This window comes from Pelobates fuscus, chromosome 10 (assembly GCF_036172605.1).
Source record: "Pelobates fuscus isolate aPelFus1 chromosome 10, aPelFus1.pri, whole genome shotgun sequence".
NCBI lineage: Eukaryota > Metazoa > Chordata > Amphibia > Anura > Pelobatidae > Pelobates > Pelobates fuscus.
The window spans coordinates 40,133,131-40,153,256 of record NC_086326.1 but is presented as its reverse complement, the minus strand read 5'-3'; the positions used below and the strand labels follow the sequence as shown (position 1 = coordinate 40,153,256).

General features: G+C 43.8%; 2 protein-coding genes across 6 annotated transcripts in view; one reads left to right on the top strand and one right to left on the bottom strand.

The window, feature by feature from the left end:
- The window catches only part of GNB3 (G protein subunit beta 3), a 36,571-nt gene extending 27,895 nt beyond the window's left edge, over window positions 1–8,676 (top strand). For all 5 annotated transcript variants that reach the window (XM_063435158.1, XM_063435156.1, XM_063435155.1 and 2 more), the window contains 6 exons: window positions 2,951–3,014; window positions 4,461–4,623; window positions 6,234–6,300; window positions 6,620–6,821; window positions 7,466–7,682; window positions 7,823–8,676. In XM_063435158.1, the coding sequence (XP_063291228.1) occupies window positions 2,951–3,014; window positions 4,461–4,623; window positions 6,234–6,300; window positions 6,620–6,821; window positions 7,466–7,682; window positions 7,823–7,929 (820 nt within the window). In that variant the 3' untranslated portion in view covers window positions 7,930–8,676. The remainder of the gene's footprint in view (window positions 1–2,950; window positions 3,015–4,460; window positions 4,624–6,233; window positions 6,301–6,619; window positions 6,822–7,465; window positions 7,683–7,822) is intronic.
- A 1,458-nt stretch (window positions 8,677–10,134) lies between these two features.
- Window positions 10,135–16,862, bottom strand: CDCA3 (cell division cycle associated 3). Its single transcript, XM_063433581.1, has 6 exons — window positions 16,753–16,862; window positions 13,362–13,520; window positions 13,024–13,156; window positions 10,992–11,252; window positions 10,716–10,834; window positions 10,135–10,404 (listed from the first exon to the last, which is right to left on the bottom strand). The coding sequence occupies exons 2-6, from the start codon at window positions 13,479–13,481 to the stop codon at window positions 10,279–10,281; spliced, it is 759 nt and encodes a 252-aa protein (XP_063289651.1). The 5' UTR covers window positions 13,482–13,520; window positions 16,753–16,862; the 3' UTR covers window positions 10,135–10,278.
- Window positions 16,863–20,126: the final 3,264 nt, after the last annotated feature.

Below are 20,126 nucleotides of genomic sequence, written 5' to 3'. Positions count from 1 at the left end.
TAATTACAAATAAAATGTGCAGATAATGAAGTTACTAATACTATTTTCCTTTCAGTAGATAGAATATACTGCTCTTTGTTGAATTTTATGATCATATAATAAAGTTGAAATATAACGAAGGTGGAACGCATATTAACCGTAGGTGGAACACATGTGGAACGCGGAAGTGCGGTATAACCCATACTTCCGGTTCCGGTTATCCGAACGCGCCAAATTCGATTACAAGCAATGCGAGAAGGATGGGAAACAGCTGAGCAGCCTCCCTACATGACCAATCAAACAACGGACACCGGGTACCACCCACGGAACCACCAATGGACATAGGGATTAGCCCTATTTAAAGAGGACTAGGGGATGGGGGAATAGGATGTGTTTTTTACATGTTACGATTGTATACTGATTTTACTTTTATATGCGGTCCCTGAGGAGGTTCTTCGCAGAACGAAATGCGTAGGACCATACCGTTTTCTTTTAATTTCAATTATATTTTATATTGATGGGGATTATTCACCTTTTACCAATAAAAGCACATTTTTTTCCTACCATTGCCCGCTTGAAGTCCTGAGCATTATTAAGGAGTTTCACGAGGAGCTAAGGGACTACTAGCCCCCCATATCTACCGGGGGAGGCACCCTATGAGCGATATATTCTACATAATTCTGTGAGTGCATTCATATACAGCGCATAAAATGTGTTAATTGTACTTCACTATTTTGTATATTTTTCTATGTTCCTTTTAGAATCATTCTCAGCCGTATCCCGAAGTTTTATATATAGAAATAACCAACAAAAGGTTTATTTCCATCAAGTTTTTACAGACAAGCAACTAACTGCAAAAATGGCTGTCAATAACATGGGCTGCTAGCATCCATTTCTACACTAGAACATCACCAACAGCAATTACTACTTCCCAGCAGACAAGTTTTTAACTGCTCCAATAGACAATAAAAACAGATATCAATTAGTTAATGTGCATAAAGCAGATATCTTCTGCATAACATCCACCCCGATCTGTAGGGGTGGATGTTAGTAGTGTTTGGCCACTCAAAATGGGCCTGCAGGTTTGCTACATAGAATGTGACAGCAGATAAGAACCATTCGGCCCATCTAGTCTGCCCAATTTTCTAAATACTTTAATTAGTCCCTGGCCTTATCTTATAGCTAGGATAGCCTTATGCCTATCCCACGCATGCTTAAACTCCTTCACTGTTTTAACCTCTCCACTTCAGCTGGAAGGCTATTCCATGCATCCACTACTCTCTCAGTAAAGTAATACTTCCTGATATTATTTTTAAACCTTTGTCCCTCTAATTCAAGACTATGTCCTCTTGTTGTGGTAGTTATTCTTCTTTTAAATATAGTCTCATCCTTTACTGTGTTGAATCCCTTTATGTATTTACATGTTTTTATCAGATCCCTCCCGTCTCGTCTTTCCTCCAAGCTATACATGTTAAGATCCTTTAACCTTTCCCGGTAACCTTCTCTGAACTCTCCAGCAAACCCTTCTCTGAACTCTCTTCAAAGTATCAATAGCAAACCAGTTAATAGTTTTGGCTACAAACATCTACTAATAACATCTAATGGTTGATGTTTAAAGGCTTACTCCAGCTAAAAAACAGTTTAAAAAAAAAAACACTATTATAGTTAGAGTAACCCTTCCTATACAGCCTACCCCATCCCCCCTTCACCAAAAATAAAATAAAAACAACGAACAAAGAAAATATGTAAAACTTACCTTCATTACAACTCAGCCAAATTCTCCCTGCAGTCCAATGCTCATCTGCTATCATCACTTCCCCTCACCAGAGTGGAAGGGATATCAGATATTTGGACAGAAGGGAGGACATGGGCAACACGGCGGGGGGAGCTGTGTCGCCATTGGCTGTCTGACGTGCGTGCTGGCATCAGACGAGAAATTTGCACTGGATTCACAATAGCCACCTGGAACCCTTGTTTTGGGCTGGCTAATATAACCCAAATGATGGTGCCAGAGGTGGGCTGATCTCCGTATGTGCAGCCTTTCATTAAAGGGACACTATAGTCACCTGAACAACTTTAGCTTAATGAAGCAGTTTTGGTGTATAGAACATGCCCCTGCAGCCTCACTGCTCAATCCTCAATCCTCTTCCATTTAGGAGTTAAATCACTTTGTTTATGAACCCTAGTCACACCTCCCTGCATGTGACTTGCACAGCCTTCCATAAACACATCCTGTAAAGAGAGCCCTATTTAGGCTTTTATTGCAAGTTCTGTTTAATAAGGAGTTTCTTATCCCCTGCTATGTTAATAGCTTGCTAGACCCTGCAAGAGCCTCCTGTATGTGATTAAAGTTCAATTTAGAGATTGAGATACAATTATTTAAGGTAAATTACATCTGTTTGAAAGTGAAACCAGTTTTTTTTTCATGCGGGCTCTGTCAATCATAGCCAGGGGAGGTGTGGCTAGGGCTGCATAAACAGAAACAAAATGATTTAACTCTTAAATGACAGTGAATTGAGCAGTGAAATTGCAGGGGAATGATCTATACACTAAAACTGCTTTATTTAGCTAAAGTAATTTAGGTGACTATAGTGTTCCTTTAAGAAAAACTGCACATACTGTCTCCAGGCACCAAATTACTGAAGTGGTTATGGTGCTTGGATTACCCATTACGACAACATTGGAAACAAATCCTGAATTAGGTGCATTGAACAGACACTCCATAGGTCCTTCGAATAGTTACACACATGTATGTGTCAATTCCCTTAAGATTTTAAAGTCTTCATAGTGCTTAGTTCCTCTCTGGATAAATAAATACATTTATTATATTTCTCTACAAACACTATAAAAGCAAATGTTGCCCTGTTTATAAGCGATAGACCAACCGATTAAATTAGCCTGGAATCACTGGACATGTTAGGTCAGGGATAAATCTTTGCTTTTTTTTCTGATGCACTCTTTTCTCTAACAGGCTTCTTGTCAGTGCCTCACAGGATGGAAAACTTATTGTATGGGACACGTATACAACAAACAAGGTAAACACAGGTGACCGGGTGCACTGCCTGGCTTTAAAGACACATGTTTTTAGCCCTCCCACAGCACACTCCTTATATCTGCTGATCCTATTTTCCATGCTGTAATGCATGCACACATTTAGAATACAGCTTGTAACAGAGAGGTAGTTTAATCCACAGGGTCTCCGCTGGTAGACAGGAAAAGCAGGTAGTAATCCAAGTAGGCAGGTACAGCCTGCAACAATTCAGGTAGCGTTATACAATCCTTCCCTCCCAAGAACTAGACGACACATAGGCTGGGAGTCAACTGACGCTTTATTCACAGGCTTCCAGTATTTATGGGATTCCCCATGCAAGGGGTTTCCCTACAGACATTCCAGGGGTTGTACAGTAGGGGACTACATGGGGAACTGAATAACCTGGGCATTTCTCCCATCAGGCACTGCTGCACCAGAGGGATACTCCCACTAGAATATACAGTTAAGTGGATTATCCCTCCGTGCAGCAAAATTGACAATTCACATTAAAAACCATAACTTTTACATTATTCGGTATATTTAAACGAATGGACGCTCGGCAGATAGCAGGGGTCTGAGCGCACCTTTTGTGAGAGTACCGCTTAGATCCCAGCTGAAATAACCGAATGCTGTACCAAATACACTTTACATTTAAGTTCCCTTCAAACTACCGAATGAACTTAGGGAACCACATTACCGAAAGACTCCTGAACGGTTTGGAAGTCCAGCGGTATTCGTGCCGCCGAGTAGCTGATTTTAGTTCCTGGCGCTCGACGACCAAATACCGCTGGACTAACAAAGGATCCAAAATGGCCAACCGCCGCGTGGTCGGTAGCCAAACGGCGGCCACCCTGAATCCTCTTAAATACCGATTGCAACATTGTTGCAATCCTTAATGGGGGCCACACAACCTCCTGTGTGTGGTCTCCCTTCGGTAGTTTGGTTGTTTCACAAACAGTGATGAAATTCACAGTTCGTGAAACGATTGGCAGGGAGGCTGGCAGCTTTTCTTGCCGCCAGCATACGAATACCAGCATACGAATGCCATTGTTTGCCTGAACCACATTACAGACACTTGGTTCTTAAAGGCATACACATGCAATAAACATAGTACATACAGGAAGGACAATATACAGTGGCTGTGTTTGCCACACAGCTATATTCTCTTAAGCATGTTCATAGATCGTCATTATTTTAGGAATCTGGCATCACTCCATAAAAACATGATAGTCTAGCCATGCACCTTCAAAATATTAAAAGAATTACCTTGTACTTGAAAAATAAGAGGGCCTGACATATGCCCCAAGAATGTAAGAGTCTGTCTGTGTGCTCCCCAAGAACTGGAAAGCCTTGCTGCTTGCCCTAAGACCTTGTAGGTTAGAATAAAAGTAATTGTTGCTGAAACTGGTTGATCAAATTTTTTATACATTTTGCCTTCATCTGTCCATAGGTACATGCGATTCCTCTGCGCTCATCATGGGTGATGACCTGCTCCTATGCCCCATCTGGTAACTTTGTTGCATGTGGTGGGCTGGACAACATGTGCTCAATCTACAATCTGAAGACTCGAGAAGGGAATGTGAGAGTGAGCAGGGAACTTGCTGCACACACAGGTCAGACTCTATAAGATAATATAGGAAGCCAGGGAGGAGGTAGGAAGGTATGGGGAAATAAAGCACAGTGCCAGGTAGGATGTGCACAGCTGTCTCATGGTTTTCTTAAAAAATGTGGTACAGAAGCTCAATATATGTACAGCAGGTGCAGATGTGGTAATTTCATTCATGAAAACACATGAATGAAGTGACTTACACAAGCTGTTTGAATCTATTTGGCAAGGTCTGCTGCACGCATTACAGTATTCAATAGGAAGCTGGGAGCCGTACCACAGTGACAGTGAAATAAAAGCGATAAAAATTATATTCCAAAGCACATTCAGTGTCTCCATAATTTGTGAGAGGACTATCAACAAATGTTAGGAGTACTCTGTGCTCTAAGTACATAGAGCTACAGTGCAGTGTAAACTGACAAACCACCCGCTATTACATCACACACTGTTATGATTAAAATTATTATGACACTAAATTGTGATGAATTGTGCACAATGATCAATTAGAAATGTACTATTTCAATAGTAAATGCAAAATAAATGAATAATTACTTCAACTGCTTTGTATTTGGGAACGATTGACCATGTTCATATTTGGACTTCAAGAGTTAAAGGAACACGATCACAAACCTGTATTTAACGCTTTAGTATCCATGTCCATCCTTCCCTATTTGCCATATAAAATAATAACATTATTTTACTTACCATATTTTTATTTGCCACTCACCTCTCTATTCCTCCTGCAAAGTCATGGAGGAGGCATGGCCTTCTTTGCTGATGTCCACTGCAATTGTTCTCACAGAGGACCATTAGGGACCTGATGCAAATTAATGACACGTCCTGAGACCATCCAAGCAAAGGAAAGCATCGAATTGATTGAATTGGTTATAGTGCCTGGAGTGCTCTGATACTGTCTCCTTATTCACTGTGAGGCTGAAAGCAGCCAGCTGATATTCCCAGCGAATCATGACAATCTATTGCTACTCAGGTTAATGCTTTCTCATTAGTCCAAGCAGCACAGAGGGGATGGGCTGCTGGGGGCTCATGTTTAGTATTATATTAAATATGGCTTAACTCTAAATGGAAGGATGGCACCAAGGGACTCCAGACACTATAACCACTTTAATAGCTACATTGTGCATTAAATCAGTGGATCCCGACCAGAAGCGGCTCCTTAATTAGGTGATTTAGGCGGCCACCTAATGCCTCGCGCTGACTGGGTCCTTGCGGCCGCATAAATCAACATAGGGCAGACTGAAGAGGGCTACAAGCCCACCCTATAATATAACTACAGTTCCTTATACACACACACAATGCAAGCCCTATTAATTTTTTTCACTAATGGTGTTAGTAGGGGCCTCATGTTTGAGTTTCGCCCAAGGCCTCACAAAGTCTAGAGCTGCCGCTGTTCCCAACCCCATCCTCAAGAACCCCCTAACAATCCAGGATTAAGGGATTGCCCAGTTGTGTTTAAGGTGTTCTCAGAAAAAAAAAATAAAAAAATAACGTTTAGACACAACAGGGTAGTCCCTAAATCCTGTACCGGTAGGGGGTAATTGATGACTGCCTTAAATAAAGGATAAAAATGTGTAATTAATATTTTTTTATCATTCACAGGTTATCTTTCCTGCTGCAGATTTCTTGATGACAATCAGATTGTCACCAGCTCAGGTGACACCACTTGGTAAGACCTTCAAATATAATGCTAAGTACCGTATGAGCCTGTCATAGCCCTTCACATTATTATTAATAATATACGGTATTTATATAGTGCCAACAAATTCCGTACATTAGATCCAGCCTGTAATGATAACATGTGATCAGATCCCCTACATTAGTTGTAAACCCAACGCTGTCTAAGCCTGTCCTGATAATGTGCATTCTGATCCCCTACCTTGGCTATAAACCCAGTGCTGTCTGAGTTTGTCTTGATAGCATACAGTCAGATTCCCTACATTACATGTAGACATACACATTTATTGAACTGCGTTTATTCTTTGCAGTGCTCTGTGGGACATTGAAACAGGACAACAAAAAACGGTGTTCACCGGTCACACTGGGGACTGTATGAGCCTGGCTGTGTCTCCAGACTTTAACCTGTTCATATCTGGAGCATGTGACGCCACCGCCAAGTTGTGGGATGTCAGGGAGGGCGAATGTAGACAGACATTCACTGGGCACGAGTCCGACATCAACGCAATCTGTGTGAGTATCAGGCATAGACTGTGCCAAGAAGGGATATATTTACTAAAATGTGAATTGTAAGGAATTCAAAGTGAATCTCAAAGTTTATGCCAAAATAGTCAAATGTTTCTTTCAGCTATATTTGTAATACCCTGAGTGTTTGGAAGTATGACTTGGTCTGCGAGCTGTGAGTGTCGTGTACAATTCATATAGTAATTGTATACATTCCTATTAAATATATGCAATCACTAAATATTGAATTGTAGTCAATTTAAATTGCTAAATTGTGTTCAAAAGTGCTTAAATGAACCCACAATAAAACAGAAAAAGTGCTGATATGAAAAAAATTCTTAAAGCCAAACCTTGGTTTGTTTTAGCTTAAATTGTGCAATTCAGATTTCAGTGCATAAACCACAAAATGTTGGCTGTGCGTTATCGGAACCCTGAAACAATTAAAGTAATCATTATAATAACCACAATTATTACAAGTGTCAAAGAGGTGCTGGGAAAAAGTGCTGAATGCCGTGCTTTGGGTGCATTGTGTAATGCTTATTATTTTCAAAAATGTTTTTAAATGTATCCAAAATGATTAAATAATTATTTTAAAAGTTTATCCAAAAAATATAAAATCGAGGCCATATTTAGTAATACTAGCCTCTCTTCAGTTCTTCCCCAGCGGTCAGGCTATATGCACAGGGTCCGACGACGCCACGTGTCGCCTCTTTGACCTGCGTGCAGATCAGGAGCTCAGTGTGTACTCTCAGGATAGCATCATTTGTGGTATCACCTCAGTGGCATTTTCACGCAGCGGTCGCCTGCTTCTTGCCGGGTATGATGACTTCAACTGCAACATTTGGGACTTGCTAAAGGGCGAGCGTGTGGGTGAGTTCTAGCCCTTTTCCCAGTCAACAGGTCAATTCTAGCCATATTCATGTGATCGGCTTAGGTGATAACTGGGAATTTGGATATTTCTACTTCCTCTGTTGGAGAAATAGATTATTAACAGAGTGCTCTCTCTACAGGTGTCCTATCCGGCCATGATAATCGTGTCAGTTGCCTCGGGGTCACCTCGGATGGAATGGCCGTAGCAACAGGATCATGGGACAGTTTCCTTAAGATCTGGAATTGAGTTTTCACCAGGCCGCGTGGCGCTCAGCATACACTTTATACCCCCTCCCACCCTGATATAGATCCATTTATCCCACCTCTTCAAAATGCTGACCCTGGTTTTCCCATTACTGACCCTCTGCTCTCCTCACCCACTAAAATTACCTCTACATACCACAAAGCCCCCCTACTCAATTTCATCTCATCATAAATAACTGTGTCCCCATAGCCCTCTAATAACAGCACCTTATTTACCTCCTATGTCATGTCTTTCTTAAAAAGAATTGTATTCCCATGTCTGTTCCCCAAACCCCTTTTCTCATGATTTACCCCACCCCGATCTTTGATCTCCTTATTTACACCACATTCCCCTCTCACTGTCCGATAATTCTTATTTCCCTCATGAACTTTATTGCCCTAAAGTTCCATCGCCTCTGATTCACTCCTTCCTTTCTCAAATTCAGTCATTTGCAGAGTATCGCACAAACAGCCCATGACCTGCAGAGCATTGTTTTAATACACTGCTGATCTTCAAACAATCCATCACTCCCTTTAAATCACTTCCCTCGCACCACGTAGGGCAATTCTTCCTATTAACCTCTTCAATGCTTGAACAATTCTCCATTCTGCTGCTCAGAGTGGAGTTAATCACGGACAGCTGTGTGTAAATGTAATTTATTTTACTGAAATTTTCCTTTTTCTGTCACTTTTTAAATATGTTGTGTTTTATAGAAGAGTATAATAAAATCTATTTTAGGTCACAGCAGAAGGAATTCTTCGGGTGTATTGCAGAGAGACTGGGGTTTAGCCACTAAATGGAGGACTTATTTTAGGTTAAATAGCCAGAAACTGAGAAAGTACTCCATCTTGGCCATTTATGGTCTTAAAACATGAATTACCTATCTCAGTTCAAACATACTTGCAGCAGACTGACCTTACAAATGTCGATTTTTCTTTTCAAAGTTATACATAAAGAAAAAGGGCATTCCATCTTCCTTATGTATAGCCTGAAGGTTGATAAAGGGTGGAGTTTAGTCAAGCTCTGCAGCCTATCAACCTGTAGTCCCCACCTTCCAGCATCTCGTCACTTCCAGGAGCGGTGCGTCATGGATCCTGTGTTGACTGTTGCACAATTGCAAGAGTCAACAAGGGTGCACTGGAAGCATGTGATTTGCCATAAATACTCAGGAACAACACTATGAAATTTTCGTTTGCTGCCATCTGAGAAAGACCATTGGCACAAAAAAAAAAAAAAAAAAAAATTATGTTAAGACCTGGTTACTTGAAAAAGGTAAAAATCGTGCTGGTCCAGGAGTCAAAAGAGGCTAACAGGAGGGATCCTTAAATTGGTAGAGGTGGTTTGTGACAGACCCAATGGTAGTAAACCATTAGTTACCATCCCTCTTGATTAAAGAGTAGTATGCAAGATGTGAAGACACAAATTAAAGCACCCAATTCAGTTAGGGATGCTGAACCACGGGCACCATCTTCCATTCTTATAATTTCAGTTACCTAGAAATTGGCAAGTAGATATCATTCAAAACTTTTCGCCACAAAAGCACTAGTGGATGTAAGAACCGGTGCATGCAGGGTAGCCTTGGGATAATCTATCATCAGTCTTTAAGAAGCACCCTTTTTAACATCAGCTTCTTAGTGGAAGCAAAAGATTAACAATGACACAGTCCAAGAATAAACATGAATTTTGCACAGAAGAAAAACTTCACCAGCTGCCATAGCAGATTGGAGTGAGCACTGGCATCAGCTGATCAGAAGTGGGGGAATAGGAAACCATCAGAAATTGATCAAATATATGCAGATTTTCAACCACTAGTGTTGTAATATTAACTAGGATATTTGCTGTAAACCTCAAATTTCTGCATTTTACAAGAGGAACCTGCAAACTACACCCCAAATTTAAACATATGCCTTACACCAACAAAAATAAGGATGGGGGGGGTTCCTGGCACTGGAGATTCCCTTTAATATTTGGCCTTAGATAAATGAAAGGCTTGAGAGATGGGAGAGGGTACAGTACAAAGACTGAATGCATAGGGGCTTAAAATGGTACAGATTGCCCCTGAGGTAGTAGTCAACACGGAACCTACATTCAGGCCTTACACGTCAGACACATAGCTTGGCCTCTGTCATTTTATTATACTTCTATAAAAGGATGGATTCCATGTACAAGTCAGGATCCCTAGCAGTCAGAAGGATATAGAACAGGCTGTAAAATCCAATTTATTTATTGTCCAAAACATGGAAATTGACACACAGTAGCTGAAGTATTTACATGTGTAGTGCACGATATTTATATACACAGCAGCACAATCTGTAATTACATTTACATACAAAGATGCTGCACCCGGTCCTCTCAGCCCTCACTATGCCCATACTGAGCATTTTCTTTGTTTTGGGTCATTTCCCAGCTGTTGTGCGAGATCTTTAAAGCTCTGAGTGATGGGGATTGCTCATTCTGCTGCATGGAGAGTTTCTTAACCTGGATTGGAGGGAAAAGAAAAAGGTCACAGAATACCTTCCCACATAACCCCATGGCATGCTACTGCTGCCCCCCTTAAACTATACACAAGCATGGACATCTCCCTAAATATGTCACAAAGGCTTCTATGAAGGAACCCTCTTCCCCTACATACTGTATATAAATATTAGGTGCTATGGATTTGAAATGTATCTAAATATTTACGTAGGGCTCTCTATGTAGCAAATGTTATATAGGGCTGCAAGAGAAGACCTTTTTTGAACACTTTGCCAATTCATTGTCCATGGTAATTTCCTAACCAGACCAGTTACCTGTCTGTGTTGAGCAGTAGTGTTGGGCGAGTTGTCCTCCTGTAATATTTTAAATGGAGATCGACCAGTTGCAGACGTATGCAGGGCTTTCCTGGGACGCTGTCTGACATTTTTTGCAGCTGGAAAAGAGATGAAAAGGAAACATTTAATGGCGCTCCTGGTGTCGTACGAGAAGCAGAGCATTGCGATTTAGCACAGATTGAAATGCAAGGCACAAATATCACCTGAAACCTGGGTCTCCGGGACCATTCCTCACACGTATAGTAGAATTCTCACCTGAAGCATGTGGAGATTTGCCTCTGGGTTTCTGTGGTTGCTCCTCTACTGGGGCAGGCTGTGGTTCTGCCACGTGCTCCACAGCTGGACCGTCAACCAGTTCCTCCTGGGTCTCCTGAATGGCACCCTCCAGATCAGTAGGCATTTGTTCATCTTGTGTCTCAGATGGAAGATCGGTATCCAGTGAAGGGCTAACTTCAGTCCCAGAATCCTCCACTACAAACACCTCACTCAGTTGCTTCGCCAACAGATTCAAGGTATCTTAATAGAGAAAAGGAGAAGTAACAGAAGCCTAATGGGATAAGGCTATTTTAATAAGTGGATAGTCTTCTTAGGTACATTAGTGATCTCAGTACTACATATTTTCTCTGATATTGCTAACAAGGAACAGGAACTTAACCTTTAGTGACATCAGTTTTGTCCCAATTCATTTGCTACAGGAGGATGAAGGCTCCCAGGAACCCTCATGTTAAGTGCCAATGGCTTCTAAGAGTCTATATTTTGTGAATAACATTTTCAGCTAGTTTAAGAAAAAAACAAACAAAAAAAAAAAAAACAGGAGGTTACACTGCACCAACAGATTACTCTGCTAAGAACATCAGGAGGAAATTAACATTTCTTGTTATCCATTTGAAACATTTGTATTATATTCTCAAAACAGGGCAAATAAGAACAGCGAGCATTAAGGCTTTTCCCTAAATACCCCCTAGCATAAACACCAAACATGTGGGTGTTGATAAACTTTTTTTTTTTTTAAATATTTTGATTAGTTTGAAAATCATTTTGACTAGACTGCTATAAAAACTTAAATTGAGTCCTCGTTGGGCCAATTACTATATGAAAAACTCTTATCACCGCCAAGTCCTCCTGCCATAAATAAAAAAATCAAAAAAAAAAAAAAAAAAAATCAAGCTTAAGTGTTTAAGACGAGCAAAAAGTAGACATGTCACATGATTTTACCAGCAACAACGTATAAAATAAAATTTTACATCAACCGCTGGCATTGTTATGACCCAGGAAACGTTTAAGTTAAGACGATGCTGTATGTCTAGGCCTCACCAAGATGGCAGATGCCACATGCTCTCCTGCACCGACTCGACAAGCTGTTTGAAGCCTTCTGGCAACGGGTTAGATGGCAATGGCGGGTGTCAGCACACAATAGAGTGGCACAACTCCCTGACCCACCGTCGCCTCACCACCAGCATCCTGACACGTCCAAACCGTGGAGTCTCACTTTAGCTCTGCATGCTCGACCGAATGCTCCCCGTGCCCCGAGCGGAGGTACTCGCCAGAAGGGGCCTAACCGGAAAAGGCTTTTGAAGAAACAAAGCAGCCAGAGGAGGTCTGTTCGGAGCCAGTCCCACACCACCCGTATCAAAGAAGCGGGGTACTACACACCTGCCGTCCGGCCACCTTCTAATGAAGACACAGATGCACCCATCGGTGTACCTCTACTTATGTCCATCTAAGTGTGATAACCCCTCCACAAGAACGCTTTTGACACATGGCCAGGTGACAACATGTGGGACAATGCGGAGAATAGGCTAGACAGTGAGCACTCAACAGGCCCCTTCACACAGTATCCTGTATCAACAGAATCCGCTTCAAGAGACATTCCACCTCAGTCTCATATTCCCCTCAACCTACGATAGGATTCCTTTAGTCATGCCTTGCACACTTTGCCCATTATGCAGTGTATATATGTCTTCATACGGTCTAGCCAGTCTCATGCAGTTAAAGGATCAGATTAATATGCATTAGCCTGTTTTTCTATAACTCTTCTAAACATACTTTACATCAAAAGCCATTAACTTTATCACCATGTCAAGGTAACTTCCTTATGTTAAGTGCAAGCTCAGTGACCGAGTCTACTCTCGACATGTCTGCTTAACCTATATCTTTCGTTACATACAAGAGTTGTGCAGTTATCTCAAATGCCTCTAAATTATTACAATTGGTATGATTTGTCATCTCTGCCATTGCAGGATTGTATGATATTCCTATGCACATCAAAAAAAATAATTACACACACCATGTAAAAGTGGTCTCAGGGGAGTGCGGGTTATTCCATGGGTTGGGGAGCGTGGATCAGAAACCGTGATTGGCTCTTCCTGGCTCTCTTCCTCCTGGGCCAACTTTGGGGTGGTTCGTGGTGAATCTCCAACCTACATAAGAAAGCAGTTTACAGAACTTGAAAATTAGAAAACTACAGTTAAACTAGCTAAATAAAATATAGCACAGCAGCACATCTATCAAACAGGAATACAAAAATGTCAAACATGGTGGGAAGCTGAAAAAACCCACAAAACAAAACCCCACATACATTTTAACAACCAAACATCAAATCAAGCCACAATGCAGGATACAAACCTCAATTGGTGTCCTTGGTATCCCAGCTGTCGGGGAGCGAGGATCGGTCACATTACACAAGTGACGATTGCGAAGGGGGCGTAATGGGGTCACTTGCACTTTGGACTCTGAGGATCCCATATTATCAGCTGCAAGTACTACTGTGGCACAGACCAGTTCCTATCAGAAATAACACACCACAATTTATGCCATGCCCACATACCCAGACAATAAGCCATTTCCACAACCCCAACAAGCACAACACCAAACCAGCTTCTAACACAACCATACCAGCTTCTAACACAACCATACCAGCTTCTAACACAAGGCTCTGAATCTCCCCCTTCACCTTGCTGGTGGCCTACAACTTCCAGAATTCCTTGAATGCAATAGATGGACAGAGGATCAATGGGAGTTGTAGTTCAGCAATACCCAGAATGAAAAAATGAAAAACACAGAATGATACAGCCGCACAAAAGACGGGTGTATCTGACTGACTGCGTTAGTCTGGAAAAAAAAATAAAGTAGTCACACAAACATAAATAGATAAAGTAATCTTAATCTCCTTGTAACGATAAATAGATAGGCAACATCTATCCCAAATACCCTAATGTGGAATCTAGTTATATCACGTCAGGCGTGTTTACTGTCCAGTCTCCTGGACATCACTGTTTGCTCACTCTTTTCACTACACAGAAATGGTTTGAGGACACTCACTTATGTTTTAAATAGATAGGATTATTTTTGCTTTTTTCTTTGTGTTACCACTATTCAGTTGGTTAGTAGATGGAGCAAGTGCATTTATACTGCGTTGCCATTTAGACTGCTACACAGTTCTATCTTTGCAACCTTTTTGATACTTCTTGTTTGCATGTACATACTAATTTGTTCTATTTACCACTATTTAGCTGGTTAAGTAGATGTAGCAATCTTATTTATATTTTGTTGCCATTTGGACTGCTACTTAGTTAGCTTTGCAACCTTTATGCTACTTTTTCTCTGCATATACATGTATACTAACCTGTCCTGTCTATAGATATGCCGTGGGCATTCTAAGCTCCACGATATCTATATCCTCCCATTTACTACATTTTTCTGATATTTTATACCTATATTTCTCTGAGGATTTACACCCCTATATCTATTGCTTACCCTATTGACATTGAGGTATTGGTTTTGCTAGAAAACATCTTGAGCACTATTTATTAAAGCTCATTCTTGGTGTCCTATGCTATATACCTAGATTCCACATTAGGGTATTTGGGATAGACGTTGCCTATTTATCGTTACAAGGAAATTAAAATTACTTTATCTATTTATGTTTGTGTGACTACTTTATTTTTTTCCAGACTAACGCAGTCAGATACACCCGTCTTTTGTGTGGCTGTATCATTCTGTGTTTTTAATTTTTTCTTTCTATATATAACCTGGGGTTAAGCCCCTGGAGCCTGCTGGAGTCTCCATTAGGTACTGGATTAGTCTCCCTGTACCAGTAGTGCTAGCTTTGTTAGGCTCTACATGGTTTAGGTTGACTTTTCTTTTTCTTTGTCTGTTCAGCAATACCTGAAAGCCTGCATGTAACCCCTTCATGCACCTACTCTCTACCTCAACACCTTTCCAAACCTTACTACCTATTCTTTGCATTAACATAGCCCGCAACTGGCACCAGCATTTAACCACACACCTAGACATTAACCCTCTCCCCACCTCCTGCCTGCACCCACAGACCCAGACATTGACCCTCTCCCAAACCTGCACCCACAGACCCAGACATTGACCCTCTCCCCCCCACCTCCTGCACCCACAGACCCTCTCCCCCCCACCTCCTGCCTGCACCCACAGATCCTCTCCCCCCCACCTCCTGCCTGCACCCACAGATCCTCTCCCCCCCACCTCCTGCCTGCACCCACAGACCCAGACATTGACCCTCTCCCCCCCACCTCCTGCCTGCACCCACAGACCCAGACATTGACCCTCTCCCCCCCACCTCCTGCCTGCACCCACAGACCCAGACATTGACCCTCTCCCCCCCACCTCCTGCCTGCACCCACAGACCCAGACATTGACCCTCTGCCCCCCACCTCCTGCCTGCACCCACAGACCCAGACATTGACCCTCTGCCCCCCACCTCCTGCCTGCACCCACAGACCCAGACATTGACCCTCTCCCCCCCACCTCCTGCCTGCACCCACAGACCCAGACATTGACCCTCTCCCCCCCACCTCCTGCCTGCACCCACAGACCCAGACATTGACCCTCTCCCCCCCACCTCCTGCCTGCACCCACAGACCCAGACATTGACCCTCTCCCCCCCACCTCCTGCCTGCACCCACAGACCCAGACATTGACCCTCTCCCCCCCACCTCCTGCCTGCACCCACAGACCCAGACATTGACCCTCTCCCCCCCACCTCCTGCCTGCACCCACAGACCCAGACATGACCCTCTCCCCCCCACCTCCTGCCTGCACCCACAGACCCAGACATTGACCCTCCCCCCCACCTCCTGCCTGCACCCACAGACCCAGACATTGACCCTCTCCCCCCCACCTCCTGCCTGCACCCACAGACCCAGACATTGACCCTCTCCCCCCCACCTCCTGCCTGCACCCACAGACCCAGACATTGACCCTCTCCCCCCACCTCCTGCACCCACATACCCAGACATTAACCCTCTCCCCCCCTCCTGCACCCACATACCCAGACATTAACCCTCTCCCCCCCTCCTGCACCCACATACCCAGACATTAACCCTCTCCCCCCCCTCCTGCACCCACATACCCAGACATTAACCCTCTCCCCCCCCTCCTGCACCCACATACCCAGACATTAACCCTCTCCCCCCCTCCTGCACCCACATACCCAGACATTAACCCTCTCCCCCCCCTCCTGCACCCACATACCCAGACATTAACCCTCTCCCCCCCTCCTGCACCCACATACCCAGACATTAACCCTCCCCCCTCCTGCACCCACATACCCAGACATTAACCCTCCCCCCTCCTGCACCCACATACCCAGACATTAACCCTCTCCCCCCCCCTGCACCCACATACCCAGACATTAACCCTCTCCCCCCCCCGCACCCACATACCCAGACATTAACCCTCTCCCCCCCCTCCTGCACCCACATACCCAGACATTAACCCTCTCCCCCCCCTCCTGCACCCACATACCCAGACATTAACCCTCTCCCCCCCTCCTGCACCCACATACCCAGACATTAACCCTCCCCCCCCCTGCACCCACATACCCAGACATTAACCCTCCCCCCACCTACTGCCAGCACCCACATACCCAGACATTAACCCTCCCCCCCACCTACTGCCAGCACCCACATACCCAGACATTAACCCTCCCCCCCACCTACTGCCAGCACCCACATACCCAGACATTGACCCTCTCCCCACATACCTAGACAGCAGTCCCTCCTGACCGGCAGTGATACAGTTTGTTCCTGGACACAGCCTGTACCTTGCTCAGCCTCCTCCTCTCTGAATCTGCAGCTCTAGCTACATTCAAACTGCGCGCCTCAGCCAATCACACGCCACGGCACCAACTATTGGTCACGTTCACACCGCCCCCTTCTCAACTCACCAATGGCAGGGCACCGACTCCAGACGAAGAGCTCGGCCACAATTGGTGTATTTACTCCGAGCGGACCAATAAGCAATCACATAGGAGGAAGGCCAAACTCTATTAGCTGAATGTCACGTCAATCACTTTTGAGTCAGTAAAGAGGCGTGGCTGGCAAGCTGCCCGCCATCTTGTTGGAGCTCAGTGGAGTAGTTAACCCTTTCTATCTATTGTCCTGGTTCTGATGTGATTAAATTCAGTCCCTAAGTAATCGCTACCTTTGTGTTATGTGTGTTTGACTGCCATTTCTCAGGTTCATTGTCTATATATATATATATATATATATATATAAACATGTTAGGACTGGGATAATAATCCATAATGGATGTACATGATTCTGTTGTTCCCTAAACTTCCATTTGTAATGAATTAAATGGAAAAATTAAGGATAAAGTAGTTGATCTGGAAAATTTTCCCAAGCATCTATAGTCTCAACCCTCTTAACAACGTTTGCCTCAATTTCGTAATTCAAATTTTATTTTGCTACGGAGTTTTGTGAATAAACCCCCAATAATTATTCAGTATGTTTACGTAAGACTGTAGCGTTAGGAGTACAAACGTATTCTGAACGCAAGACTGTTATACTAGTTACTTAGATTTCTGGTACTCAAAACATTATTAAATAAATAGAATTACTTACCGTATTTTCCCTGGTGCAGGTCTCACCGCTGCTGCCGCGCCTCTTCTTGCTGAGATCATCAATACTAATGATCTAAGCCGAACCAATGCTTCCTCACAGGGAAGCATTGGGGGCTCGTGCACATGTGTGGCAATCACCTATCTATGGGTTTCAGCATCACCATGCTGAGCATTGAGATTCCAAAAAGCGATCATGCAATCTCTGCAGGACGTGCTCGCATTAGTACATTCCCCATAGGAAAGCATGTACGCTTACATGATGCTGGATATCCACAGTGCACACTAACGGAAGACATGAAATATGCACACAATTGATATTAGGCAGCCCGGAACATAGTCCTTGTCTACCTAAGTAACATGTGACGTGGGTGTAACTAGTCCCTGGCACACAAGTGCGAATTACTCTAAATCAAGGAGAAACAGTGGATCGAGTAAACCTTTAATTTTAAGGGTGTGAGTTGTGGTGGGGAAAGGGGGAGGCTCTTCTGAGTAATATTAGGCGACATACTAATACCAATTTATCCAACTAAAATTTAGAACAAGAACAATGTATTGTATTTACACAGACTGATTTCTAAACACATTTATTGTGGGAATATTATTGACATGGAGCTCTGTTATACGCACAGACACACCAACAATATGGAGCTCCTAGAAAAGAGGCATTTAGGCCCCAAAATGGGACTGGCCCTTCTAAATAGGGACACATGGGAGGTATGCTACGGCACTAGTGGTGGACATGACAAACCAAGTCTCTTGTCTCACCATGTCCTGCTGCTGCCCTATATGATTCCATTAATCAAGGCAGGATTGGGAATGAAATGCCGGTGGAAAACATTTACACCAGCAGAATAATGCGTTGTGTTAGCATAATGTGCAGATATAGAGGCTAAAAAGATAACTTAAAATTAAAAACTATTACTCTAACGTAAAGAAAAGCACTCATAGGGCTTCAATATATATAAACGAGCAAATGTATTTTAAGCAGATGTGCACGTTTGCATATACTCAATGTTTTAGTCCAACTACCTTGACATATTAAGAAAGGTTTGGTAATGGGACTGAAATGGTGAATATATGCTGTTGCACAGCTGAAAAAAACTGACGTTATCTTGTTTACTTTGAAGTCCTGTGAGTGTGTTCTTCAACTTGGATGAGATCATCAAACTTGATCTCAGCCAATCCAATGCTTTCCCATAGGAAAGCAATGGGAGGCTATTGTGTATGTGTGGCAAAATGCTTCGCCATGCCACAACAATCAGCATCTCCTCATTTAATCAATCCATCTCCAAGGGCAGAGTTCAGTGCCTCCATGCAGAGCGTGGAAACCCTTAATGTGTTTTCCCCCATTCTCCAACCCCTCTGTATATCTCTATCTCCCCCAAGTTCTTTTCATGTGCACCAGCCCCTTTGTCTTTTTCTTCAATTCCCCAGCCCCTCTGAGTGTTTCTTGTTTACCTTCAACAGCCCCTATGTGTGTTTCTTTTTCCCCTCCAGCACCTCTGTGTGGTTTTTTCTCCTCTCCGGCTCCTCCATGTGTCCCATTCCCCCACAGCCCCTCTATGTGTCTTATTCACCACCCAGCCCCTCCATGTATCTCATTCCCCTCATGTGACTCATCACCCCCATGTGTCTAATTTTACTCCCAGCCCCTTCACATGTCCCACCCCCCTCCATGTGTTTTATCCCCACTTACAGCTCTTCCATGACTATTCCTCCCCAGCCACTCCATGTGTCCCATCCCCCCCCACCGCCCACAGACCCTCTATGTGTCTCACTTCCCCACCCCCTCCATTTATATCTTCCCCCACCTCAGCTCCTCCATGTGTCGTTGAAACCCCCAGCCCCTTCATGTGTCTCATTATCTCCCTCCCTCTACCTTATGGTAGCATGACCGAGCCACAGACTGCAGTGGAAGAGCTTCTGTTCTTCTCCCCCACCGGACAGGAAGCAGTTCGGTGTTCACTAATGCCTCGTTTCCACTGAGCGGATCGGTTCGGGTCGGTACAGTTTGGAAGGTTTAGAATGGACCAGCCCATTCTGGTGAGCGTTTCCACTGCAAGTCAGACCTTTCAGGGCCATGCGGGGTTTAGAAAAAATGCTCTTCCTGTCCACCAATCAATAGATTGTATAGTAGCTCCACCCTAACCGAACCGTTCCATTTCCTATGGCCCTACATCTGAAGCAGGACCCTGAATGGATCGGTACGGTTCGCTTGTATGGACCACTTTCATAATGGAAACACCCAAAATAGCGAACCGTACCGAACCGATCCGCTCAGTGGAAACAAGGCATTAGAGCATCTCCTGTCAGGCCGGGTAAAAGAATAGAAGCTCCTCCACCGGAGCGGTAGGCAGCTCGGCCATGCTGCATGCAGTGACCGGCAGGAGGGGAGCGATTTGCCTCCTGACAATCACCAGGCGATTGCGCCCCCTGGGCTGGTGTGCCATAGGCGGCTGTGCACTGGCCCAAAGGTATGCCGGCCCACCTGAAATTTTCCTGGTATCCTGGTG

Excerpts from the sequence above, each read along its gene's own strand:
- CDCA3 (XM_063433581.1), bottom strand. The coding sequence starts at position 13,481 with ATGGGATCCTCAGAGTCCAAAGTGCAAGTGACCCCATTACGCCCCCTT. Across the intron at positions 11,253-13,023 it reads CCTGAGACCACTTTTACATG|ATACCTTGAATCTGTTGGCG; the intron begins GTGTGTGTAATT and ends TTCTCTATTAAG. Across the intron at positions 10,835-10,991 it reads CAAATCTCCACATGCTTCAG|CTGCAAAAAATGTCAGACAG; the intron begins GTGAGAATTCTA and ends TCTCTTTTCCAG.